Below are 21741 nucleotides of genomic sequence, written 5' to 3'. Positions count from 1 at the left end.
TCTGATCAGAAAACTAAAGCACAGCTACGTGCACCGACGTACTCTCAGCTCGTTCACCATGCACTCCTTCCTCACCCTGCCCAGAACTGGCCTCTTCTCATCCCTCATACTCAGTGTCCAGTTCTCACATCATGTACTGGCTGCGTCGGGACTGTCCTACAATGGCCTGTCAATTACACCCGCAATGGGCTGGGACACCTACAACGCCTATGGTCTCGACTACAACGAGACCACCATCCAAGACAATGCGGAACTCCTCGTCAACCTTGGCTTCCGCGATCTCGGCTACAAAGTCGTAATCTTCGACGATGCCATGACAGAGAAGAATCGCTCTGCCAATGGTACTCTGATCGAGAACAGCTCCAAATTCCCCTCTGGACTCAAAAACCTAGTCGACCAGTCCGTCCATTCGAACGGTCTCCAGTTCGGCGTCTACAGCTCTGCCGGGCGTTTCACCTGCGGCGGATACCCCGGGTCTCTAGGATACGAAGCCGCCGACGCAGCATGGTGGGCTAGCCTGGGCGCCGACTACCTCAAATACGACAACTGCTACAACGAGGGCAATTCTGGGACACCGAAACTTTCCGAGCACAGATATGCCGTCATGTCGAATGCTCTGAACTCGACCGGCCGCAGTATAACATACAGCCTCTGCAACTGGGGGGATGACAAACCCTGGGAATGGGCCAGCACGATCGCGAACTCAGCGAGGATGTCAGGCGACATCCAAGATTACTTCGACCGACCCGCCACCAGCTGTCCTTGTGGGCCAGATGAATATTACTGTCAATTACCGGGTTATGGCTGCTCCATCATCAATATCCTGGGTAAAGCATCGCACATCACGAGTAAGAACCAGCCTGGATACTGGAATGACCTAGATATGCTGGAGGTCGGCAACGGCGGCATGACCTACGATGAGTACAAGACACATTTCTCGATGTGGGCTGCTATCAAGAGCCCGCTGATCATGGGGAATAAGCTGTATGAACTGAGCCCGGAGGACTACGGTATCCTCACGAACCCGGCGATTGTCGCGTTGAATCAGGATCCTGAGGGGAGTTCTATCCAGAGACGTCTTGTCGAGCAAACCGACGATAAAGATCGCTGGGGTGTTGGGGAGGTGCAGTTGTGGTCTGGCAGTCTCTACGGCGGTGACCAAGTCGTTGCGTTTATTAATGCGGGCAAGAGCAGCCGGACGATCAGTTATGATCTGGTTGAGGTGTTTGGTGGTGTTCGCAACAATGAGCAGGCAATGCAAGCGTGGGAGTTGTATGATCTGTGGGGCAATGAGACTGTTATCCCGGCCGTTAGTGCTGCGATGGTGTTGAATGGGACGGTGGGCATTGAGGCTGTTGATGAGGGTAGGTGGTACTATAATGCGAGTGAGACGAGTTGGGCGGATGGTCTTGCGAGGAATGAGACATTGCTGCTGGGGACGCCGGTGGGACGGGTGGAGGCGATGGGCATGTTGAGTGCGAGTGTTCCTGGGCATGGAATTGCGATGTGGAGGTTGAGGAGAGCAGGTGGGGCGGCTAAGAGGAAGAGAGATGAGTTGTGATGGGGTGCAGTAGTTGAGCAGGACGTGAGCAGTATGATTTCAAAGCGTCTGAAAATACGAACGAATCAATCAAATCTGAGCAAGCGCTTCCCGATCAAGTGGTCTTTTCATGCTGGTGTGTAGACTCTTGTATCGCTCCTTCTTGGCGTTGTTGCCCACACTACGAAGGCATACCTCGCAATTGCCCGTGAGACATCTGATAAAATAACCTGAATTTCTGGCCGGACCACCACGCAATACTTACCGAAGATTGACGAATACACCATGGAGGAGTTCGAGCACCGAAGGGACGGGAGGGATCGGGTGCGTGGTGGTCGTCCTACTGCGCTGGCTGGGCTTGGTGAGGTAGCACAGAGGCGAGGTGGCACCGTGGCAGACAGATCCAAGCGAGGCGCAGGTGAAGATGATGCAAACGTTCGTAGACCAACGTATTATCCTTCCCAGTCCATGGTCGAAGTAACATAGGACTGAAGATGGCTGCTCGTCGATTATGGTATTGCTAGAGTAGATTCTCGTCTATCATTCATTATACATGCTTTTGCTTTTGTACAGCTTGCAGATGCTCTATCAAACCCGCCGTACATAAACACAATTCTCGAAAGCCATATTCCAGGCCATACCATCCCCCACGATCCTACTCAAATCACCACAACAACCCCCTACTTCTTACTCCTCTCACCCCACACCTTTTGATCCTTCTACTTCTTATTCCTCTCACTCTGCGCCTTCTGATACTTACTAATCAACTCCTTCTGCAACTGCATCGGCGCCCTCTCATAATGACTAAACTCCATACTGAACTCTCCCTTCCCTTGCGTCGCCGCCCTCAAATTCCCACTGAACCCGAACATGCCGTTTAAACTCACATCCGCGAAACACGTAAAGTCGTCGACGCCCGTCTCAGAGTCCGATATCACTGCGTTTCGTTTCTGAAGCAAGCCAATTACGTTCCCCTGGAACTCCGTTGGTGCGGTGACGACGGTCTTCATGAGTGGTTCGAGGACCACGGGCTGAGACTCCATGAATGCTTTCCGGAAAGCCTGTTGTGTGGCGTTTTTAAACGCCATTTCACTCGAGTCAGTCATGTGTGTGGCTCCATCGTTGATGACCATGCTTGCGCCGAGGACTTTGTGGCCGATTAGGGGTCCCTTCTCGCATGCGGCGTGGAAGCCCTTTTCGCAAGCAAACAGGAATTTCTCGGAGATAGAGCCGCCGACAACTTGTTCCTCGAATTTATTCTCTGTGATTTCAGAGTACGGTTCCATCCAGCCTGCGACGCGGGCGTAGTCGCCTGAGCCACCGGTCTGTTTCTTGAGGAGGTGGTCGAAGTCGGTCTTTTGAGTTACGGTTTCGCGGTATGCGACTTGGGGCTGGCCGGTTTCGCAATCGACTTTGTATTCCCTGCGCATGCGCTCGACGTAGACTTCTAGGTGGAGTTCGCCCATGCCGGAGATGATGGTTTGTTCGGACTCGCTGTCGTAGTGGACTCTGAACGTGGGATCTTCGCGCTGGAAACGTGCGATGGCTTTGGAGAAGTTGGGGAGGTCTTTGTTGTTCTTTGGTTTGATGGAGAGGGAAATGACCGGTTCGGGGACGAACATGGAGGTCATGGAGTAGGGGAGGGTACCGTCGGTGAAGGTGTCGCCGCTTGCACATTCGACGCCGAACACGGCGCAGATCTCTCCGGCGCCGACCTCGGGGACTTCTTCCATGTCGTTTGAGTGCATGCGGACTAGACGGGGGATTTTGACTTTTTTGTCGTTGCGGGCGTTGAAGATGTTCATGCCTTTTTTGAGGCTGCCTTGGTAGACGCGGACGTAGGTCAGTTGGCCGAAGTTGCTTTCTTCGAGCTTGAAGGCTAGGCCGACGAAGGGCAGGGAGTTGTAGGGGATGAGTTTGACTGGGGCTTCTTTTTGTCTGCGGTCGAGGGCTGTGTTGGCGACTTCGGAGGGGTTGGGGAGGAAGTCGCAGACACCGTCGAGCATGGGTTGGACGAATTTATCGGCGAGGGCTGAGCCCATGAAGACTGGGGTGAACTTGAGGGCGATTGTTGCTCTCCGAATGGCGGCTCTGATCTCTTCTACCGAGGGTTCCCTCTCGTCAAGGAAGATCTCGGCCATTTCGTCGTCGACGTCCGCTAGTGTTTCGATGAGTTTGGCTCTTCGGTCTGTAGCAAGTTGTTGAACGTCGGCTGGTATTTCCTTCTTTCGGACCATAATCTCACCCCTTGAACCCTCTGCGTAGACAGTCTCCATGGTTATCAGGTCAACCACACCATGAAAGTTATCCTCTGCACCGATGGGCACCTGAACTGCGGCAGCTGGCAGCTTCAGTTTGGCATTAATCTGGTCGATGGCTTTGAAGGGGTTGGCACCCATTCGGTCCATCTTGTTTATGAAAGTGATTCTCGGCACGTTGTATCTCCTCATCTGACGATCAACGGTGATGGTTTGTGACTGCACACCAGACACTGCGCAGAGGATCATACAGGCGCCGTCCAGCACTCGCAAAGCCCTCTCGACTTCAATGGTGAAGTCAATGTGTCCGGGGGTATCGATCAAGTTGATATGGTACTTTTGGTCAACACCGTTCTCCTTCTTGACCCAGTCGCAAAAGGTAGCAGCAGACTGGATGGTGATACCCTTCTCTCTTTCCAAGTCCATCGAGTCCATCTTGGCTCCAATCGCATCTTTGCCTCGAACTTCGTGTATCTGTTTTATGCGACCAGTATAGAAGAGCACTCGTTCTGTTGCTGTTGTTTTGCCCGAATCAATATGCGCCTGCGAAGACATTAGCCTGATAACCTGGAGCAGTGTCCTCCCCGTGTACGTACTGCAATACCAATATTCCGAACTTTCGTCAGCCTCTTCCATTCGTCGGTAGACATGTTATCTATGATGGTGTCCTGCGAAAGTGCTTCGGGCTCATGCGCTTCGTCTAGCCTGGTGCTGTCAGCTTCTGCCGTTGTGAGTGGTTGTTGTTTGCTCACATTGCCGCAGCGGCAGCAGCAGCGCCTCTTTGCTGCTGCCATCTCCTGTCGAGAGGCGATCTTGTGTTAAGAGGGGATGGTGTTGACTGGGGAGCCAACACGGACGAGGAGGCGCATCTCCTACATATCCACGGTTGTGTTGTAGGTCTGTATAGATGTGCAGCAGCTCGAGAAGAGCGCTGCATGGCCCGTGATACCCTCATCTTGCTGCAGATGAAAGCAGTAAATGAACGAATGGAAAGAAGCGAAAGTGCTTGCCTACTGCCGGACGGCGAGGAAAGTCGAGCATGCGCTTCGGGAAAGACAACTTTTGAGATCTGCAAGTCGCGAATTCCGCCGAAGAAACTCCCCGATGAGATGGATTCCAGCGAATCATATGAAAGCTGTTTTGTGCCACCAGGGGGACGAGTATCTCGAGATTTATATCTCCTCGTCCAGTCAAGCCGCTCGATTTACGGTCAATATGGATGCATCTGTGGCCCGACAGATAGTTGTAGTGACCAATCTCGCAGACATGCTCTTATGAGCCCTTGTTACCACAATACCTTACTGGAAACACAGAATACACAGTCAAGAACATGCAATTCTATTATCTCTAACCCAAGGGTATCATCATGCTGAGAACAAAACTCAGTCCACTCGCTTTTTGCCTTCCTCCATGTCCCCAATGTTGCTCCGACTAATATTCCTCGTTCGCTTCGCTTGGACGAACTGACCAAGAAGAGGATCTTTCTGAGCTCGTGCCAAAGCACTAGAGAATCCTTCAATGGCATACTGCGGCGTGTTCAGTTTCGGCCAATTAACATAGAGCATTCCATTCGTGTAGATGAATTGTGCAGACCATCCAGCAACCGCAAGACAAAGTAGTGCGAACAGTCGAATAGGCCATATAGTCTTTGCGTCGGCTGCTCGTGGAGTCAACAAGAAGATGAACACAATGAAGACCATAGCTGCAAGTACATATGGCACAGCTTGCACTATCAGCGGCCGCTTATCGACAAAAGTGCGAGCTTGGCCAACACCAGCTGTCGAGGGCAAATAAGCTCCTAGGAAGACGTCGAAGCTGTCCTGTCGCGGTCCGTCGAGGAAGTTGTTCCGGACGTATCGTGTGATGGAGTTGTTGAGATCCTGAGCCATACCCATTCGTGTTCGGTTACCGGTTCGGGTAAAGTCCGTCTTCAATGCGCCGGTGCCCGAGTATGATTTGGAGACAACATCGGCGTTATCTGCCCACATGTTGCGATATAGATGTTCGAAGGTAGCTTCGTCCGACACGTTATCTGTTTGGGATAGGATACCAGCATCTTGTAGCTGCTTCGTCAAAGCCCACCTGCCTAGCATGCTCTGCACGACGTTTGTTCGATCGAGGCAATCCATACAATTCGTTCTCACGACTGCTGTCTGTTTCATCCGAGTCTCGAGAGCCTCAACTTGTCCAGGCATCTCAGCGCCTCTGAAATAGCCACCTTTGTTAAGTCCGTCCACAAGTTGATCCAGTAAAAGTTGTGCTCGATGCCACTTCAAGCCTTTTGTCTCGTTGTGAAAGTCGAAATATATGTAATGCAGCCGATCCATTCGTTGTCTCCCACCTTGAGGCTCAATCTCGTGAAACTTCTCAGAAGTCTTGCTATCGGCCTCAACGTCTTCGTCAGGATTGCTGACCAACGCCCGCACCATCTGCTCGTATGCCTTCTTGACACGTTCTTCTCGACCTCGCTGATTGACTAGGTTGACTAGGTAGTTCTCTCCGTATATCCTGATCTGCTCGGTGAAGTGTCTGCGTGCAGCATTCTGGGCAGTGTCAACGCCTCTGATCTGCAACTTGGGTGTATAACGTAGGTCATTAATTTCAGCCCAGTAGACAGGCACGCTACCTCTTGTCTGCACATAGGACATGATTTGTGTTTCGGATCCGGTGCCTGCATTCTTGATATTCATGGAACCATTGCCCCCTGAGTCGAAGCTTGGTCCTACAGTGTCGTTCAACAGCACGATTTGCTCGGTCTCGTTGAAGTTGGAGACATGGCCATGCTCGTCTATGCCTCTTGACAGATATCTTGCCCCGCCTCGATGTCTTGATCTGCGAGTGATCAGGGCAAAAGTAAATGCAGTATTCCTAATCTTCGCGGGTGTGATCCTGAGCATACCATACATGACAGGTAGAATGTAAGCATCAGCGCCAGGTTGTTGGCCGCTTCTTGAACCGCTTCCACTTCCCCCTCCAAGTCTAAAGTCTATCAGGTCTGTCTGCACGAATCTGTTCCAGAAGAAGCGGTCGTCTGCTCGCATCCATATCGGCTTCTGCAAGTCGGCCTCAGCCTGCCGCTGGAAGGAATTGGTCAGATCTATCGAGTAGGAGAAGTACATTGGACCGTTAGCCAGCAATGATTTGAGGTATGTGAGATAGGTGTCTTCATCTGGATCGTGCACCGGACGTTCTCGGAGCGGTAGGAATTCTGTAGCAACGACTCTGTAAACCATATGTCCCCATAGCCTGCCCATGGGTTCAGCCTTCGTAATAACAATGACATATTTGTCGAGCTTGAGCTTGATTATGCCCAAGATGCCAGCAATACTGGATACTCGCTTGGTCGCTAGTAGTGGCCCGTTGTTTAGTCGGATATCTCCAGAAGGCCGCTCAATGACCAACGTCGGTGAATTTGGGTTCGAGGGTGAGGTGAATGCATAGTGTGCGCCAGAAGCATGTAGGTTGATGTCTCGAAAAGGTGCTTGGCTCGCCATGATGCGGTTCCGGGTCTACTGTATAGAAAGCTCTTTGAGAGCCCTCGGATAGCAACTTGCCAAAGTTCTACTCAGCCAAGCTACTGTGCCTGGGAGTTACCACGATGGAAATGCTGACACTTTTGAGAGTTGCCCTGGACGCGATGCGGCTGCGTCATTGGGTCTTCGCACTTATGGTGTCAAATGTTCTCCGTAACTACGATGCGCTTTGTTAGGATACGGTGGACCGTTGCTGCTTGAGCCACATCATGCTAACGCCATTCAGCGCCAGTTCGAGGAAGCCGCCGCCCGAGAGCCCCAACTAGTTTGCCTTGACGCATGTCCAGTGACTTTAACTGTTGCGCAACCAGGATCCAACAGGCACAACCATTGATCTTTTGAACAGAGCATACTACGAATCAAACACATAACTCCGAGAATCCACTATACCGAGCATCCGATACCCTTCTACTTTGCGCGCTACTCGAATAACTTCTCACCTTTGCCATCATGGCAGGAAGAGGGCCAGCCGGAAGACCAGGAGCAGGCGGCCGTTTTGCTCAGTTCAAGTTGGTCTTACTCGGTACGATCCAGTGAAGCAGCATGCGGCAGGGCAGTTACTAACATACTTGCAGGTGAATCCGCGGTTGGAAAGGTACTGATCTACTCTTATCCGACTCATCTAGCCACCCAGTACTAATACCACGAAACCAGTCCTCGTTAGTGCTCAGATTCGTCAAAGATCAGTTCGATGACTACCGCGAATCGACCATCGGTGCCGCCTTCTTGACCCAGACAGTCGCCCTAGACGAGAACACAACAGTCAAGTTCGAAATATGGGACACAGCAGGTCAAGAAAGATACAAGTCGCTGGCACCCATGTATTACAGAAATGCACACTGCGCTGTCGTTGTTTATGATATCACACAAGCTGTATGCTAGGGTCCTAGCCTAGGTAGAAGAAGAGTATGCTGACAAGAGAGTAGTCGTCACTGGACAAGGCCAAATCATGGGTAAAAGAGCTTCAGAGACAAGCGAACGAGAACATCATCATCGCCCTCGCTGGCAACAAGAAAGATATCGTTGACGAGAACCCCGATAAGCGAGCCATCTCCACTGCCGACGCCGAAGCATATGCAAAGGAAGCCGGTCTGCTCTTTTTCGAGACATCAGCGAAGACAGCCAACAACGTCAAGGAACTGTTTACTGCCATTGCTAAGAAGCTGCCGCTCGATCAGGCTGGTCCGAGAAACCTGCGCGCCAACCCAAGGACAGGCCCGCTTGACCTGAGGCCAGAAGCGACGGGTCAACAAGGTGCTGGAAACTGTAATTGCTGAGCGAACATATTTGTGTCCAAACATAGAATTGTCGCAAGCAGGTTGAGATGTTCGATACTGATTAGCAGGAGTTGAGGGGCTGGCGAAGGTATCTACACGGCTGTCACACTTACAGATTCATGCTCTCCACCTACCATCTGGTTGGTTGTTGGCGTTGGTCTCACATATATCTAACATCATGGTACCTTAATCCAAGCACTGTTGGCTTCTCGCGAGCATTGACTTGTTCAGCAGAGATGTCAATTGAAACATCCTAGCCCCAATGCTCATTGTCTGGGAGTGTGTTGATTACAGCTGATTCAGTACCTAGGTGAAGTCGCAAATACGCAGACGAAAGGACGACCGAGCGAGGCCATGCATTGGTGTGGTAGCCGTCGGAATACGTGATAGGGAGTACAAGCTCAGGTCATGGGTTCTAGAAAGAAGTAACCTTGAAGCGGCTATTTGAGGCAATCGTGTTGCACCCGGTTCATGGCTATTCTTTGCACCAACGGCAGGAGTGGTACAGATTCAGGACGGACTGACCGAGGTTATCCTGCTGCCCAACTGCGTCGTCCGGTCGGCCAGAAAAGCAGGTTCCCGCAGAACGTCTGCTTTCACAAAGCAGATCGGTACGTTGTCCTGGATCACTTATTCTTTCGCCTCGGACTTAGTATACTCCTAAATTAGAGCCTCGAGGTCAATCGCAATGCTTCCAGGTCAATCCCAAAGGCCTACTCTTCCTAATACTTGGGTTTCCGTAACCGCCAAGTTGGCAATGGTCGGAACAGGATCATTCGGCATAGGATCAAAAAAACACTCGAATATCTAGGTTATGAATTCACCATCGACGAAGTTTGACTAATGGAGAAACTCCTTCGACCTCGAACCTGGCGAAGCTTCTAATTCGTCCGGAGAATGCCCCTCGCTGTTTCTCGCGCCAAAGCACAAGGCTCATTTTGGGATATGGACACTGCATGGCCAGTGTTGGCGTTGCAACCGATCTGGGCACAAACCACCTAGGCTTGTATATTTTGACGCTTGAGGCTATGTTTGTACGCCATCTACGGACAAGGATGAGTACCCTGGTGCGATGGGCTTGTCGATGTTGTTGGAAGAGTTGGTATAAGCAGTTGAGCAGCGTTCCTATTTCCGCGTCATCAAGTATGGCCGCCTCCTTGTACTGCGGACAGCGACATCGTGTGGACCGCCAGAAGCCAGCGATGGAAGGCACACGAGCACAGGTGCCTTGGTGCGATCGTCCCGCGGGAGGTTGACTTCGAAAGCTACAGACATCACTTCAGGAACAGGGCTTTAGCTCGTGCTTGTGCATTGAGGTCATGTTGTGCTTGACCACAACGGAAGCTTGGTAGCTGCTCGGTTGACGTATGGCATACGTAACTACACCATTAACGGACCATAGCATGTTCCGTTACTTCTTGAAGCCTTGATACCTGTCTGCTTCTACGTAAGCTTTATCATGACGCCTGAGAGTCCTCAATGGCTAAATTCTCATGGTTCGTGCGGAAGAAGCTCGCCACCCCGTTGTGGATTGGCATGCCGGTGGCGACTCACAATCGAAGCTTGTAATGTTCAAAAATAAGGAAGTCATCGGGACTTTGCCTTGGAGAAGGAGGCAGCCCTGGTATGTTCGATTCGACAAGCAAGCGCATGCTACTACTCCTGCTATACACTACATTAAACATTACTCCGCCCTCGATCGGCGGCACTCTAGACACCTACCCGCTTCAACAACAACCCCAATAAGTACACTTTTCCCCCTCTTCAATCTCCACTACGGCCTCGCCGTACTACACCCCACCCCCTGCCCCCTAACCTCCTCATCACTCACCCCATGAATCCACTTCAAAAACAACCCCACATCCTTCGCAATACCCCCCGGAATCCCCATCCGTTGCAACGCAACAGGTACATTTCCCCCCGCATGACTCGCCGTCGCCATAATCCACTCTATTTCCTCTCCCCCACCACCACCTCCATCTTCATGACTATGCACCCTCCCCTCTTTGTCCGTGTGAGTCGTGCTTTTGGTGTATTTGACAACACGCTCAACGGCGCAGTAAGAGCCTACTGTGACGGGTTTTCTCATCTGGGCGTCGAGTCCCTCGGATCTGTTGCGCCCGGTACTGTAGAATGCGGAGGGACACCGTGTGATATCAACGGGGAGTGTGACGGCGATGAATTCATCCTGTGAGACACTCGCTGTCACAACCAACACGGGGAAACAGCGCGGTGAAAGTGGGGTGGGGAGTTTATGGGCCATTTCGTAGATGGAGATTGTTGTGTTTATGTAGTTTGGCTGATCTGGTGAGGCCGAGTTCGAGTCTGATAACTGCTGCCGCAATTCCTCATTCCACTCACAGATCAATCGCGCGTCGTAGATGGAGGGCGTAAAATCATATTCATGTTTCGAGTGGTTATCGCGCAACCCATAAACAAATTCCTCAAATGACGCGGTGCCGGGCGCGTTGTTCTTGGATGGGTGATTAGCGTGGTAGGAGCGGCGGGCGTACCAGTGTTCGTCTTCTAGCTTCGATGGTTTCGGACGGGGGGTGGCGTCGCTGGACCAGGGCAGCTTTTCGAGGTCGCATGTGGGGATTGTGGTTGATAGGATCTCGACTTCGTTGTTGGATGGTGGGGACGGTTTCCAGGAGTGTGATTTGAAGGTGAGGTTGAATTGGGTTGGTTCTACTAGGGATCTGCCTTGGTCGAGGAGTGTGAGGGCGAAGCGGAGGAGGTCTGGGCGGTTGTTACCATTGGAGCCGCTGCTTCCGAAGGTTGGGTGGTTGGGGAGGTCTTCGAAGTTGACCGGAGCCAGCCGGATCATGGGCGATTTGACTGACATGTCGAGTTGCACTTCACCTGTTCGAAATACCTACGCGACGATTGCGGCAAGGGTCAGCACTTTGATGAACAGCATGTTGATGTTGCTCAAGGATATTGCGAGCGTGCATTGCCCAAGGAGTATTACGTACGCCATGTGAAGCAACAAGGACTGATTACATACGCAGCTCAGAGTTCTTGGCACAGGTGGCCGGAAGTGTATTCAGGCAAAAATAAGCTTTCGCCTCGCGAAAGAGCGCGCAAAATGTGAACACCATGCCGTATCGGACATGATGACTGTGCATTGCTTCCAGGACTTGCAAGTGCAGAGACTCAAGAGGGATGAACATTATGTAGTGTGGTCTCCAAGAAAATGGCCACAGTGAACGCCACTGCTAACCTGTACCCTCAACGCAAACCATGATATGTGCTGAAACCCCGTAGAACGCCTACACCTCCCTCATACTCCCTACATCTGGGTGAGGCTGGTTGCGCCTCTTAGCCGCATCCAACGCGTGATTAATTCTGGTCTGGAAATCCTTGTCATTCCCAATGTAGTTCCTGATATCCCTGATGAACTCGAATATCTCATCCGGCCCCCTCTTGACGCCGCTCATTCGGTTGTCGGATTCATCTTTGAGTTTCTGATCCTCCTTTGTCTTTTCGGTCCGCAACTTCTCGAACTCCTTATCGCTAGAGTCTGCTATCTTCGCTTCAGCAATAAACATAGCGAAATCTGCTTCGTTGAGAATCTTATCAGCGTGACTGGACATTTGCACAAGTTCTCTTGAATCTTGCAAAACCATACTGACAGCTTCTTGGAACAGGTCGATGGTCTCACGGATGCCACTAGGTCCGTAGAGAAGCTCTTGACGACTTTGACCTTGCGGGCCATTACTTTCGGAGCCAAGGACGAGGTCTCGAAGCAATGTACCTTTGTTTGACATTTCGTCTACCCATTCCTGGTTTTCAGCTAGGCCCCTGACAACTGCACGGTCGAAACTGTCCATAAGCTTGTTCGCCCTCTCATCACGCTTTCGTGCTTCCGACAAAATCTGCATAGCCTGCGCTTTTTCGAAGTCCTTCTCCAGCTTTTTCACGCCTGCCGTATCACCATTGGTGTACAAAACTGTCAATTCAAGCCGTTTTCGTCGGCGTTCGCGCTCAAAATGAGCTTCCGCAATCTTCGTATATCTGACCTCGATCTTGTTGAAGACTTGAAGCATTGTGGTCATGATATCTGCAAGAGGCGCTTTCTCCAAAGCACTGGCAGGACTGCTGACGGCTATTCGGATGCGACTCGAAGCACTTTGAGCTCCTAGATCGAGGACATCCAACGTCTTGATGCGCAGTGTTTCAAGTTCGGCGACTTCATTCTCCAGCCTTTGCGTCACTCTCTCAAACACATTCCTAGTGAAGCTGTCCAATTCGTCTTGATCTTCTTGATACTTCTTGCTGGCTTCTTCCAGCTTGAAGTCTTCTTCGAGGTTTGCAATATCAGCATAGCCGATTTGATTGTCGTGGAAGAGCTCGTCGACACGTGATGAGTTGTCAGATTCTCGATCAGCTCGTTCAGCGTCGAGTTGCTGTCGGTGTTTTCGGTTCTCCTTGTCCCAAGCCACAACTGTAGCATGGATAAAGCTGAAGTCATCTACTAACTTAGCAAGCGAAGAGCTGATGGGAGCCACCTTCGGGTGTGATTGAGGAGGGAAAGTTAACTGAGCCAGATTTTGCGGAAGTGACTCTCGAAGTGACTCAGAGCTCTTGACTAATGGCGGCAATGATGGCCTCCTTTTCAACGGAGTACCGACGCGAAGTGGAGCTGGCGCGTCTGAAGGCGGAGGTGTATGCGATGGCTTGTTGGTCGCCTTGCTCTGCTGGCGAAGAAGACCGATGAATGCTTCCTCCTGTTGTTGCCGCGCACGTGAAGGCGTGGCGTTATGGCTACGGTCCGGTGCAGTGACGGTAAGCAAAGGTGGCTCTTGGCTAAGAAGTCGACCAGACTCAGCAGCTTGCTCATTGCGAAGTCTCATATACGCCTCATTGGCAGGTTTCGAGGCATCGATTGTGGGCTTCGTGGAGTCCAGGGCTTCATTGTATCGAAAAGGCGTGTACGCTGGTCTTGGTGGCTGAAAAGGGATCGGCGCTGGGGTGTTTTGAGCTTGGCCTGAAGGAACCGCAGACGGGTTTGTGCTACCTGGCCGCTGCATTGATGCAGGAGTCGCTGTAAAGGCGCGATCAGGGCCTGCTGTGGATTGTTCCATTGTGATGTAGTCGTCGAGTGCCATAGGAGCATTGTCACTAGGTGAGCCTGGCTGGACAAACTTTCGTGCAGGACCAGTCTGTATTGCCGGAGACTTTGGTCGGTGCTGCACAGGAGTTTTTGTCGGCACTGCTACTCTAGGACGTCCACCGGGGCTGTATTCCGCATCGTCGCCATCGGCATTGACGACGACAAAGCCATCATCTCGAGAGTGCTGTGGTGAGGTGGGCCGCGTGTTAATCTGAGGTGGCTTGGCGGACGTGTGTGTAGCGTTTTTGACCTGACCTTCATCCTTGGGCCTCGACGATATCTTCATGACCTCTTCCTCTTTGGCCTTTTCAGCCGCCTTTCGAAGCCCTGCTAGCTCACTGGACCGGACCAGTTCGGCAGGTTCAGCGTTGAACATGACGCTTCGTAGCTTGACTTCCCTATTGACAAAATCAAAGACAATCTTCATCTTTTCCTGCTCGGTTTGTGCAGCTCTTTCTTGCCTTAGCATGGTAGCATATCGGTTTAGGCTCGTGCGATACTCGTTCTTCAGGTCTTCATAAGGATCAATTTCTCGTGTTTCAACTTTCGTCTCAATCTTGGTCTCTGTCTTCACGATTGGAGGGAAGTCGGTCTGCGTCTGGATACTTGATATCTCTCGTAAGGTCGGAAGAGCCTGCTGCAGAGTCGATACGGGTCTTGACGCAGGCTTGAGAGGCTCGATCTTGACACTGTCGCCACCAGGTGTGCTCCATGCTTGAATTACACTATCAATGGTTCCGGCTCTTTTGTGAATACTCGAAGTGCTTGCTGTAGCGTCACTACCTTGACGTATACAATCTCCGGCAACGAGTGCGGATGAATCGTCATGCGACGTAGGTTGAGGCAATTGTGCAGATGGCTGTTGCTCCACCTGTGCAGCGACTGTCCCTTGAGGTGGGTAAGTACCGGTCGGGCCAAGCTGTCCAGGACTAGTATATGCTGGCGTCGCATGAATCTGCTCGGGCGTAACCGTGAAGGGCTGCGAGTTCTGAGGTTCGTGCTGCTGCTGGTGTGATTGGTCGTGATAGTACTGCTCGTCCCCAGGAAAATGTTGCCAATCGGAAGGGCCTCCTGAGCCGAGAGCACTTGCTCCCGGCACAGGAATGGATCCTGAGGCAGGCGGCAAATGAACTTGCTGAGATGGAGCTTGAATATAGGACCGGTTCGGATTCTGTGGCGCAGGAGTGGACGAAGGCCAGGCTTGCTGTTGCTGATGTTGTTGCTCAATTGGTGATACCGGCTGATCATCGAAATGCTGAGGCTGTTGCCAGGCAGGGCCTGAACCCAGGTTCTGCGGCTGATGTGGGGGCCATTGTCCGGTTGAGGGCTCGTAGTGGTGGGCAGGCGGACGATGAGAGTATTGCTCGTGAGGAAAGTAGTGACTTTGCTGCTGCTGCTGCTGTGTAGCGTACTCCGGAGGCCTTGGTGGTGGGGTCGGAGGGTTCTGCTGGGCTATCTGGTTGCTCCAGGCTGATTGTCCTCCTCCTTGCCCGCTAGCTGGTCTGGGCGGTAGCGGTGGTTTCAGGGCATGATCTTGTGGCTGCGCATAGGCCTGGTTCTGGTTGTATTTCACTCCCCAACCAGCGGTATCATGGTGTGATGCGCCCGGGGCATTCGCATGCGGGAAGCCGCCCGGTGGAGGAGGTGGAGGTGGAGGAAATGGCTGTGGACTCGGCGCAGTACCGTAGCCATGTTGGGAAGGGAAGGCGTTTCCAGGGGAAGAGACGACTGGCGATGCTTGTGAGGGACGAGGATCTCCCCATCCTCTGCCCGGTCGCTGGGGATTAGCTTGCCATTGCGGTTGAGGTGGGCCTGGAGTGTGTTGCTGGAAGTTGTAGTAGGGCGGTTGTGGATTCTGCTGACTCATGGTAGTCGCAAGAAGCGGGATTTTAGATCTAGTCCACTGTTACGAGTACATCATCCACGTCAACTTGAACAGACAGCAGTCAAGACGGCTTGGGCGCGGCCGCAGCCTGTTTTGGATGGTGACTCGAGCTGCGCCCGTGAGATAAGTCAAGTTCCACCGAGCGCCACAATCTTCGGAGCCACTAACTTGCGGAGTGGCGCCGCGACGATCATGTGGCTCACCACGAAAGCTAGCCGGGAAAACAGTCGCGTCGCGTCGCAGTCTTCAGGCTCGAGGCTGCGCAGGCAGGTGCGGACAGACACTCTGAGACTACTACCTATATCTCTGCATTTCTTCGTTTTACGGAATAGGTCTACCTACTCTTTGCTCAGGTCAATTACCACTCGTCCCACCAATTGTGACTTCTCCATCCTCTCGAACACCTCGCTCAACTTGGACATGGGCTCAACCGTAAAATGTGTCTTGATCACTCCCCGTGCCGCCATGTTCATCGTGTCGATGGCATCTTTTCGATTGCCAACTGCGCTGCCAACAATTCGCTTCTCTTGAATCAGCATCGATCCTGGGTCGGCCCCAGCGATCGGAACAGGGTCTCCTTCTGGAACGCCTACGCAGACCAAAGTTCCACCAAACCGCAAGAACCCCAAAGCTTGACCATAAGCAGCATTGGACGCAGTGCATACGACCACTCCTGCGGCTCCCATTCCGTCCGTCGAAGCCTTCTTGACGTCCTCAGTGAGTTTCTTGGTACCTTCTGCGTCCTTGCTATATTTGGTGATGTCAAAGAATGCTTCAGCACCCAGACCACGCACGAAATCTTCCTTGTCGCCCGAGTCAATACCCTGGAAACAGTCAGCTGGAGCTCAAGCACTGGGTTGGTGCGGCACTGACGATCATGCGGAAGCCCATCCCTTTACCTCCAATCTGGATGGCCAAATGCCCAAGCCCGCCTCCCGCACCCGGGATTACAACTGTGTCACCCTGAAGAGTTGTCAATATATTCATGCACAGAATGCAGAACTCACTGGCTGGGCGCCGCATTTCTTCAGTCCAGCATACACGGTCACACCACCACAGAGCAATGGCGCGGCAAGGTCACTAGGCAGAGCGTCTGGAATCGGGGTAACGTAATGCGCCGGTCCAAGTGCATACTGTTGAAACGTTCCAGGTGTGTAGTACCCGCTGATTTTGCCAGATGTACAGCAAGCATCTCTTCCAGACAAGCAAGGTAAGCAGTTGCCGCAGACACCTGCCATCCACTTGATGCCGACTCTGTCACCGATCTTGAGGCCTGAGTTCTCCGTGCCTGGTCCCAAAGAGACGACCTTGCCTACACCTTCGTGGCCTCCAACTTGTCCTGCTTGTGTAGGTGCTGGGAGCCATGACCAGCGGTTGCACATAACAGCTTGATCGCTGTGGCACACGCCAGAATGAGTGAGGTTGATCAAGCATTCTCCGAAGCCTGGCTTGGGAGTCTCGATGGTCTCAAGCTTGGTACTAATCTCGCCGGGTTTGTCGTAGATGAGGGCTTTGTGGTGGGTTGGGACTTCGACGGCAGCCATGTTGGCAATGTTCAATTCAAGCCTGATATACTGAGTAGGTGGGATAGGAATTGTTTTCTACCGATTAGCAGTGTCAACCAGCAATCTCACAAAGTATGAGCGTCAATGAAGCAGGAAAGAGTTTCAGAGCATGTCCTTCATGGTTGTTTCCCCAGCAGATAGCCTAGGCACGTCTCTACATTGCGGGGCATGGCCATGAAATGAGCAGACGACTGTCCGTGTCCGGCTGTGCAAGATCAGGCTCTCTATGGCGAATGATGAAGCTTGGGCGGAGCAGCCAGAGGAAGGTGCCCCAGAGTCTTGATGCACCAAAAGAACAATCCACGCGCTTCCCCTCATTATTCTGTGACAAAGTTCAGGTAAGTGTTGGAGACCTGCCCCACTGCTAGCAGATCCAGGCACATGGCTTGGGAGACTCGCTGTTGTTCATTGCTTGTGGAAACAAATTTGCATCGTCAGGAGTAAACTCATACATGTGAAAGCAGACGGCTCAGCCAGAAGAACCTCGGCTCATCTTCGACGCGTTGTCGGCGCCCAGTGGTCAGTTGTGCTGTTACGTACCTCATACCACAAATATTATGCTCGGACGCTTCAGCCTAGGCTCGAACACCCCTTCAGACCCAACTTGTCTACTAGGTAGCGGGTGACCACTGGCGTCCGATCTCGAGAGCGAGCGAGCCTAGGTGCCTGCGCCGTTGCAGAGATGTTATACACTTCCATTCAGGTGTGCTGCCGACAGCATCAGCACAAGTCTTGTTCACTACTGCTGTCTAATGTCCCCAGCTGGGGCGCGCAGAAGGACTCGTGGCTGAAGTCTGCCTCACGCCACAGCTTCACCAGAAAAGGACCTCCTTCATATGGCATCATAGCAATGCGGGAAGCAGGCTAGCATCTGAGCTCAAAGGCACTTAGCTTCATAAAACCTATGCATTCCTTCCGGCAGAGACGAAGGTGAACAAACCGAGAACTGCGGCGTTCGTCTGTGCGACGTTGGTCTCGCTTGCTTTGTTCGCCCGACCGTTCGAACCTTCGTCCTGAAGACAAACAACTCGCATGGACTCACGAGTGTAACTTGTACCTACCGGTACCTCACTCGTTCCACAATCCCTTTTCCTGATTCAACAGTGAAGCCCAACCAACCACCATGTTGCTCACTCTACCACGTGCTGTCAGCGTCCTCCTCGCAAGCTCCTTGCCATCCGTTGTCGCAGAGAAAATGACCATCCTATTCGACCTCTGGGCTGATGAAAACAGAGGCGGCGCCTACAAGCAGATTGAGGTTGAACTCGGAAAGTGTACTCCCATACCGAACCCTGACATTTTAGGCGATCCTGGGAGCAGTCTGGTAAGCTGACCCATCCTTTTATCTCGACGACACTGAGGACCTCTATAGCAATTCCCTGCCGGTGTCGTCTGCGCAAATTTCCAGGAGAAGGATTGCACTACTTCTGCTGATTACACGAAGATGTTCACTGCGTATGTCGACCTGAAGGGACAGACAACGTTATGGTCTCCGGATTGGACTTACCGAGCTGTCATATGTAAGTTTCCTCAGACGACAATGAAGACCAATCCCGACAGAGGTACAAGGGCGGAAGTTATGAAGGGTTTCCGGCATGCAGAGGCGGGTTCAATTGCTGTGCGAGCCAGAAAGAGAGGGAGGTGGTCAGGGTTGGTAACCAACGAAAACTTCGTCGCTGTAATACCATTTTGGAGCCATGGGTATTTTGTTGCCCAAAATGTCGCGGGATCCTTAGTTTGACCCTCGTTCCATCGCGTTTCGAGTGTACACCTAGATATTCTTGGATACCGGCTGCACAGGAACAATCTGAGGCTGGTATGATCTCAAAGCGCTTGTTGTGACAGGTAGCGAGCGCAGCATTGCTGGGGTTCCACGCTGTCGATGAAGATCGGTCAGTCTAGTCTCTATAAGTGATTACCTGTCACGCCTGTATGTAATTCGGAGGAGAGAAGGCAAGTCGGGCAGTACTAGGCCGAGGGCACTGGATCTAGTCCAGTCTCAGAACAGCGCGTATCTCCACGCGTCTTCTGTTTCAACATCGCGTCCCACAATATTAAGATGGATCGTCAGCTTCTCAAAGCACCATCTAGACTGCCCTCGCATATGATTATCCTGATTGATTTGGTCTTTCGGCTGCATCCTGATAGAATGACTGTGTCAGGTTGAGATTGGTAATGTGATGCGGCAGAAGTCGAACGCCTGATCTCCGGATTTCGGAGCAAAACCTTGAACCCTCTACTACCATATCACTAATGCTCCAGCTCAATACCATGCAAAGCCATCCTGCGAAGCTCGTTGTCAGGCGCGCAGTGATGGAGGTACTATCATCATGCTCACTGCCCAAGATTCCCTGCCGAACAGGTCAGAACTTTACCAACAATGGACGTTGAACGAGCCGCGGGCAGCCCCAGGCAACTCTCTTCTTCCATTGTCACTTAACGGGGCCCAGTACCCGGGGCCTTCGTCCGATGGTAGTATCATGTCAGCGAGGGAATCAAAGTGGAATGCATCGCTGGACTATTCAACCTACCAGCAGAGATTCCGAAGATCAACAGCTTCGCGAGGTCAGACCTAGTTGAGGCTGGAGCGAGGAGATGTGGACGCCTTGATCCGTCGTAACCGTAGGAGGTACCCGACAACAAATATCAGCATGCTCCTGTCTCACAAAACCTCGCCCAGTCAACTTAGCCAAACCTTCCTACCAATGCTACAGCTGGTCTAGGCAGACGCTTAACCCATAACCATACCCTCTGCCAGAACTCAGACAACAAGTCAAGAACCGAATTTAACTGGTCATGGATCTGACAGGCCTCGACAAGCACCCAGTCAAGCTCGAGCTGCTGCCTCATTTGCTTGACCGTGTCGCGCAAGAGCAGCCGCAAAAGGCCTGGGCCGTAAGACCCAAGGTCAGCTCAGACCCCTCTCAGGGCTTCGAAGAGATCACGTACGCTGCCGCCGCCAATGCAGTCAACCGTGCAGCATGGTTCTTCGAGGAAGCTCTTGGGAAGGCGCAGCCAGAGACATTCCCACTTGTGTCGTACATGGGAACTGCTGACCTGGCTTACTTCTTGCTGCCGATCGCACTGGTGAAATGTGGTTATCAGGTATGTGTAACCAATCTGCGCCAAGATCCAAACTGACAAAACGCCCAGGTACTGCTGCTATCAGACTTGACCTCTGTTGATATGCGCGAGTATCTTTTGAAGGCTGCAGATTGCAATTTCTATGCCTGTACGGCCTCAAGCAGCGATGATCCTGTTGCGACACGCCTCGGTATGAAGCCCATCATTGTGCCGGCTCTCGCAACGCTGCTCGCCACAGAGCCTGTGCAGCCCTACCCGTACGACAGAACGGTCGAGCAGGGTCTCAACGATCCACTAATGCAGCTGCACACAAGCGGGACATCAAGCATAACAGGCAGGGCAAAGCTCGTCACTTACGCCCTAGGGGCAATTTGCACTGCTCAGCTCGAACCGCCCATCCGCGACCTCAACGGATACAAAAACATGGGCATAAAGACTGGCGAGCTAACGCGCGTGTACAATGCATTCCGTATCTCTCACGCTGGCGGGGTCATGATAACGTACAGATTCATGTACCAAGGCATTGCCGCCGTAATTGGTGGTGACAATCCCATGTCCCTTGACACCATCCAGCAGGCTCTGCACCATGCAAATATCGACTCGGGACTCTTCCCCCCAATCATGCTTGAAGCGATGGCCAAACAGCCTGGTTTTCTGCCTCAATTGTCCAAACTCAAACAACTCCTTTACGCCGGTGGGCCCATTTCCGAATCAGCTGGAAATGAGATCTCCAAGCACACACATCTCTACTCTCGGTACGGGAGCACTGAGAACTCTATTCCCGTAGCTCACGCTACCGATCCCGAAGACTGGCAATACTGCCACTTCAACCCTGAGTACAGCCATTTCGAATTTCGTCCACATCCACCTGACAACCCTAGCACAAACCTGTTCGAGGCGGTTATGGTGCGCCATCCTGATCCAGTTATCAGACGCGGCCAGCCTGTATTCTGGAACTTTCCAGACAAGACCGAGTGGCCGATGGAGGACCTGTTTGCGCCGCATCCGACAAAGCCAAATCAATGGAAATACATCGGGCGGCGCGACGACATGATTATTGTTGGGAGTGGTATTAATGTCATGCCGACCTTCTTCGAGCAGGAGGTTCTGCAGCGTGATCCCCGAGTCAAGAAGGCGGTCATGTACGGGAGTGGAGAGCCACATTTGGCTGTGCTGATTGAGCTTGCGACGCCGGTGGGGGGAGAAGAGGATATGGCACGTGTGAAGGAAGAGTTGTGGCCATTGGTTGAGAGCTGTAACCAGAGAATGTCACGAGGGACGCAAAGTGCCGATGCATGCGGTTGTGATTGCGAAGAAGGACAAGCCGTTGCCGAGAGGTGGGAAGGGGGACGTGGCGAGGAAGATGGCACAAGCGTTGTATGAACAGGAGTTGGCGGAGGCTTTCAAGGTGAAATGAGCTGAAGTAGCCAGACTGAATTCGTACCTCTGAACATATTACAACGTCGTGATCCCTTCATGTGCC

At 52.3% G+C, this 21741-nt stretch overlaps 7 protein-coding genes across 7 annotated transcripts; 2 read left to right on the top strand and 5 right to left on the bottom strand.

Moving 5' to 3' along the window:
* Positions 1 to 58: 58 nt before the first annotated feature.
* PMZ80_004761 (uncharacterized protein) lies at positions 59 to 1561 on the top strand (the record flags this gene model as incomplete). Its single annotated transcript, XM_064873184.1, has 1 exon — positions 59 to 1561. One exon carries the CDS (start codon positions 59 to 61, stop codon positions 1559 to 1561), a length of 1503 nt encoding a protein of 500 aa, XP_064731842.1.
* Positions 1562 to 2259: 698 nt separating this feature from the next.
* Positions 2260 to 4353, bottom strand: MEF1 (Elongation factor G, mitochondrial; the record flags this gene model as incomplete). Its single annotated transcript, XM_064873183.1, has 1 exon — positions 2260 to 4353. The coding sequence occupies one exon, from the start codon at positions 4351 to 4353 to the stop codon at positions 2260 to 2262; it is 2094 nt and encodes a 697-aa protein (XP_064731841.1).
* An 827-nt stretch (positions 4354 to 5180) lies between these two features.
* Positions 5181 to 7292, bottom strand: SAC1 (Phosphoinositide phosphatase sac1; the record flags this gene model as incomplete). Its single annotated transcript, XM_064873182.1, has 1 exon — positions 5181 to 7292. The coding sequence occupies one exon, from the start codon at positions 7290 to 7292 to the stop codon at positions 5181 to 5183; it is 2112 nt and encodes a 703-aa protein (XP_064731840.1).
* A 3090-nt stretch (positions 7293 to 10382) lies between these two features.
* On the bottom strand, positions 10383 to 11453 carry PMZ80_004758 (uncharacterized protein; the record flags this gene model as incomplete). The annotated part of the gene is made up of 1 exon (XM_064873181.1): positions 10383 to 11453. The coding sequence occupies one exon, from the start codon at positions 11451 to 11453 to the stop codon at positions 10383 to 10385; it is 1071 nt and encodes a 356-aa protein (XP_064731839.1).
* Positions 11454 to 11880: 427 nt separating this feature from the next.
* On the bottom strand, positions 11881 to 15591 carry PMZ80_004757 (uncharacterized protein; the record flags this gene model as incomplete). The annotated part of the gene is made up of 1 exon (XM_064873180.1): positions 11881 to 15591. One exon carries the CDS (start codon positions 15589 to 15591, stop codon positions 11881 to 11883), a length of 3711 nt encoding a protein of 1236 aa, XP_064731838.1.
* Positions 15592 to 15947: 356 nt separating this feature from the next.
* PMZ80_004756 (uncharacterized protein) lies at positions 15948 to 17153 on the bottom strand (the record flags this gene model as incomplete). Its single annotated transcript, XM_064873179.1, has 3 exons — positions 15948 to 16433; positions 16483 to 16572; positions 16617 to 17153. 3 exons carry the CDS (start codon positions 17151 to 17153, stop codon positions 15948 to 15950), a joined length of 1113 nt encoding a protein of 370 aa, XP_064731837.1.
* A 2817-nt stretch (positions 17154 to 19970) lies between these two features.
* PMZ80_004755 (uncharacterized protein) lies at positions 19971 to 21641 on the top strand (the record flags this gene model as incomplete). Its single annotated transcript, XM_064873178.1, has 2 exons — positions 19971 to 20279; positions 20328 to 21641. 2 exons carry the CDS (start codon positions 19971 to 19973, stop codon positions 21639 to 21641), a joined length of 1623 nt encoding a protein of 540 aa, XP_064731836.1.
* Positions 21642 to 21741: the final 100 nt, after the last annotated feature.

Source organism: Knufia obscura (genome assembly GCF_036327395.1).
Source record: "Knufia obscura strain CCFEE 5817 isolate CBS 148926 chromosome Unknown scaffold_4, whole genome shotgun sequence".
In the NCBI taxonomy this organism is placed as follows: Eukaryota; Fungi; Ascomycota; class Eurotiomycetes; order Chaetothyriales; family Trichomeriaceae; genus Knufia; species Knufia obscura.
Note: the sequence above shows the minus strand (reverse complement) of the source record. Positions and strands in the feature narration are given on the sequence as shown.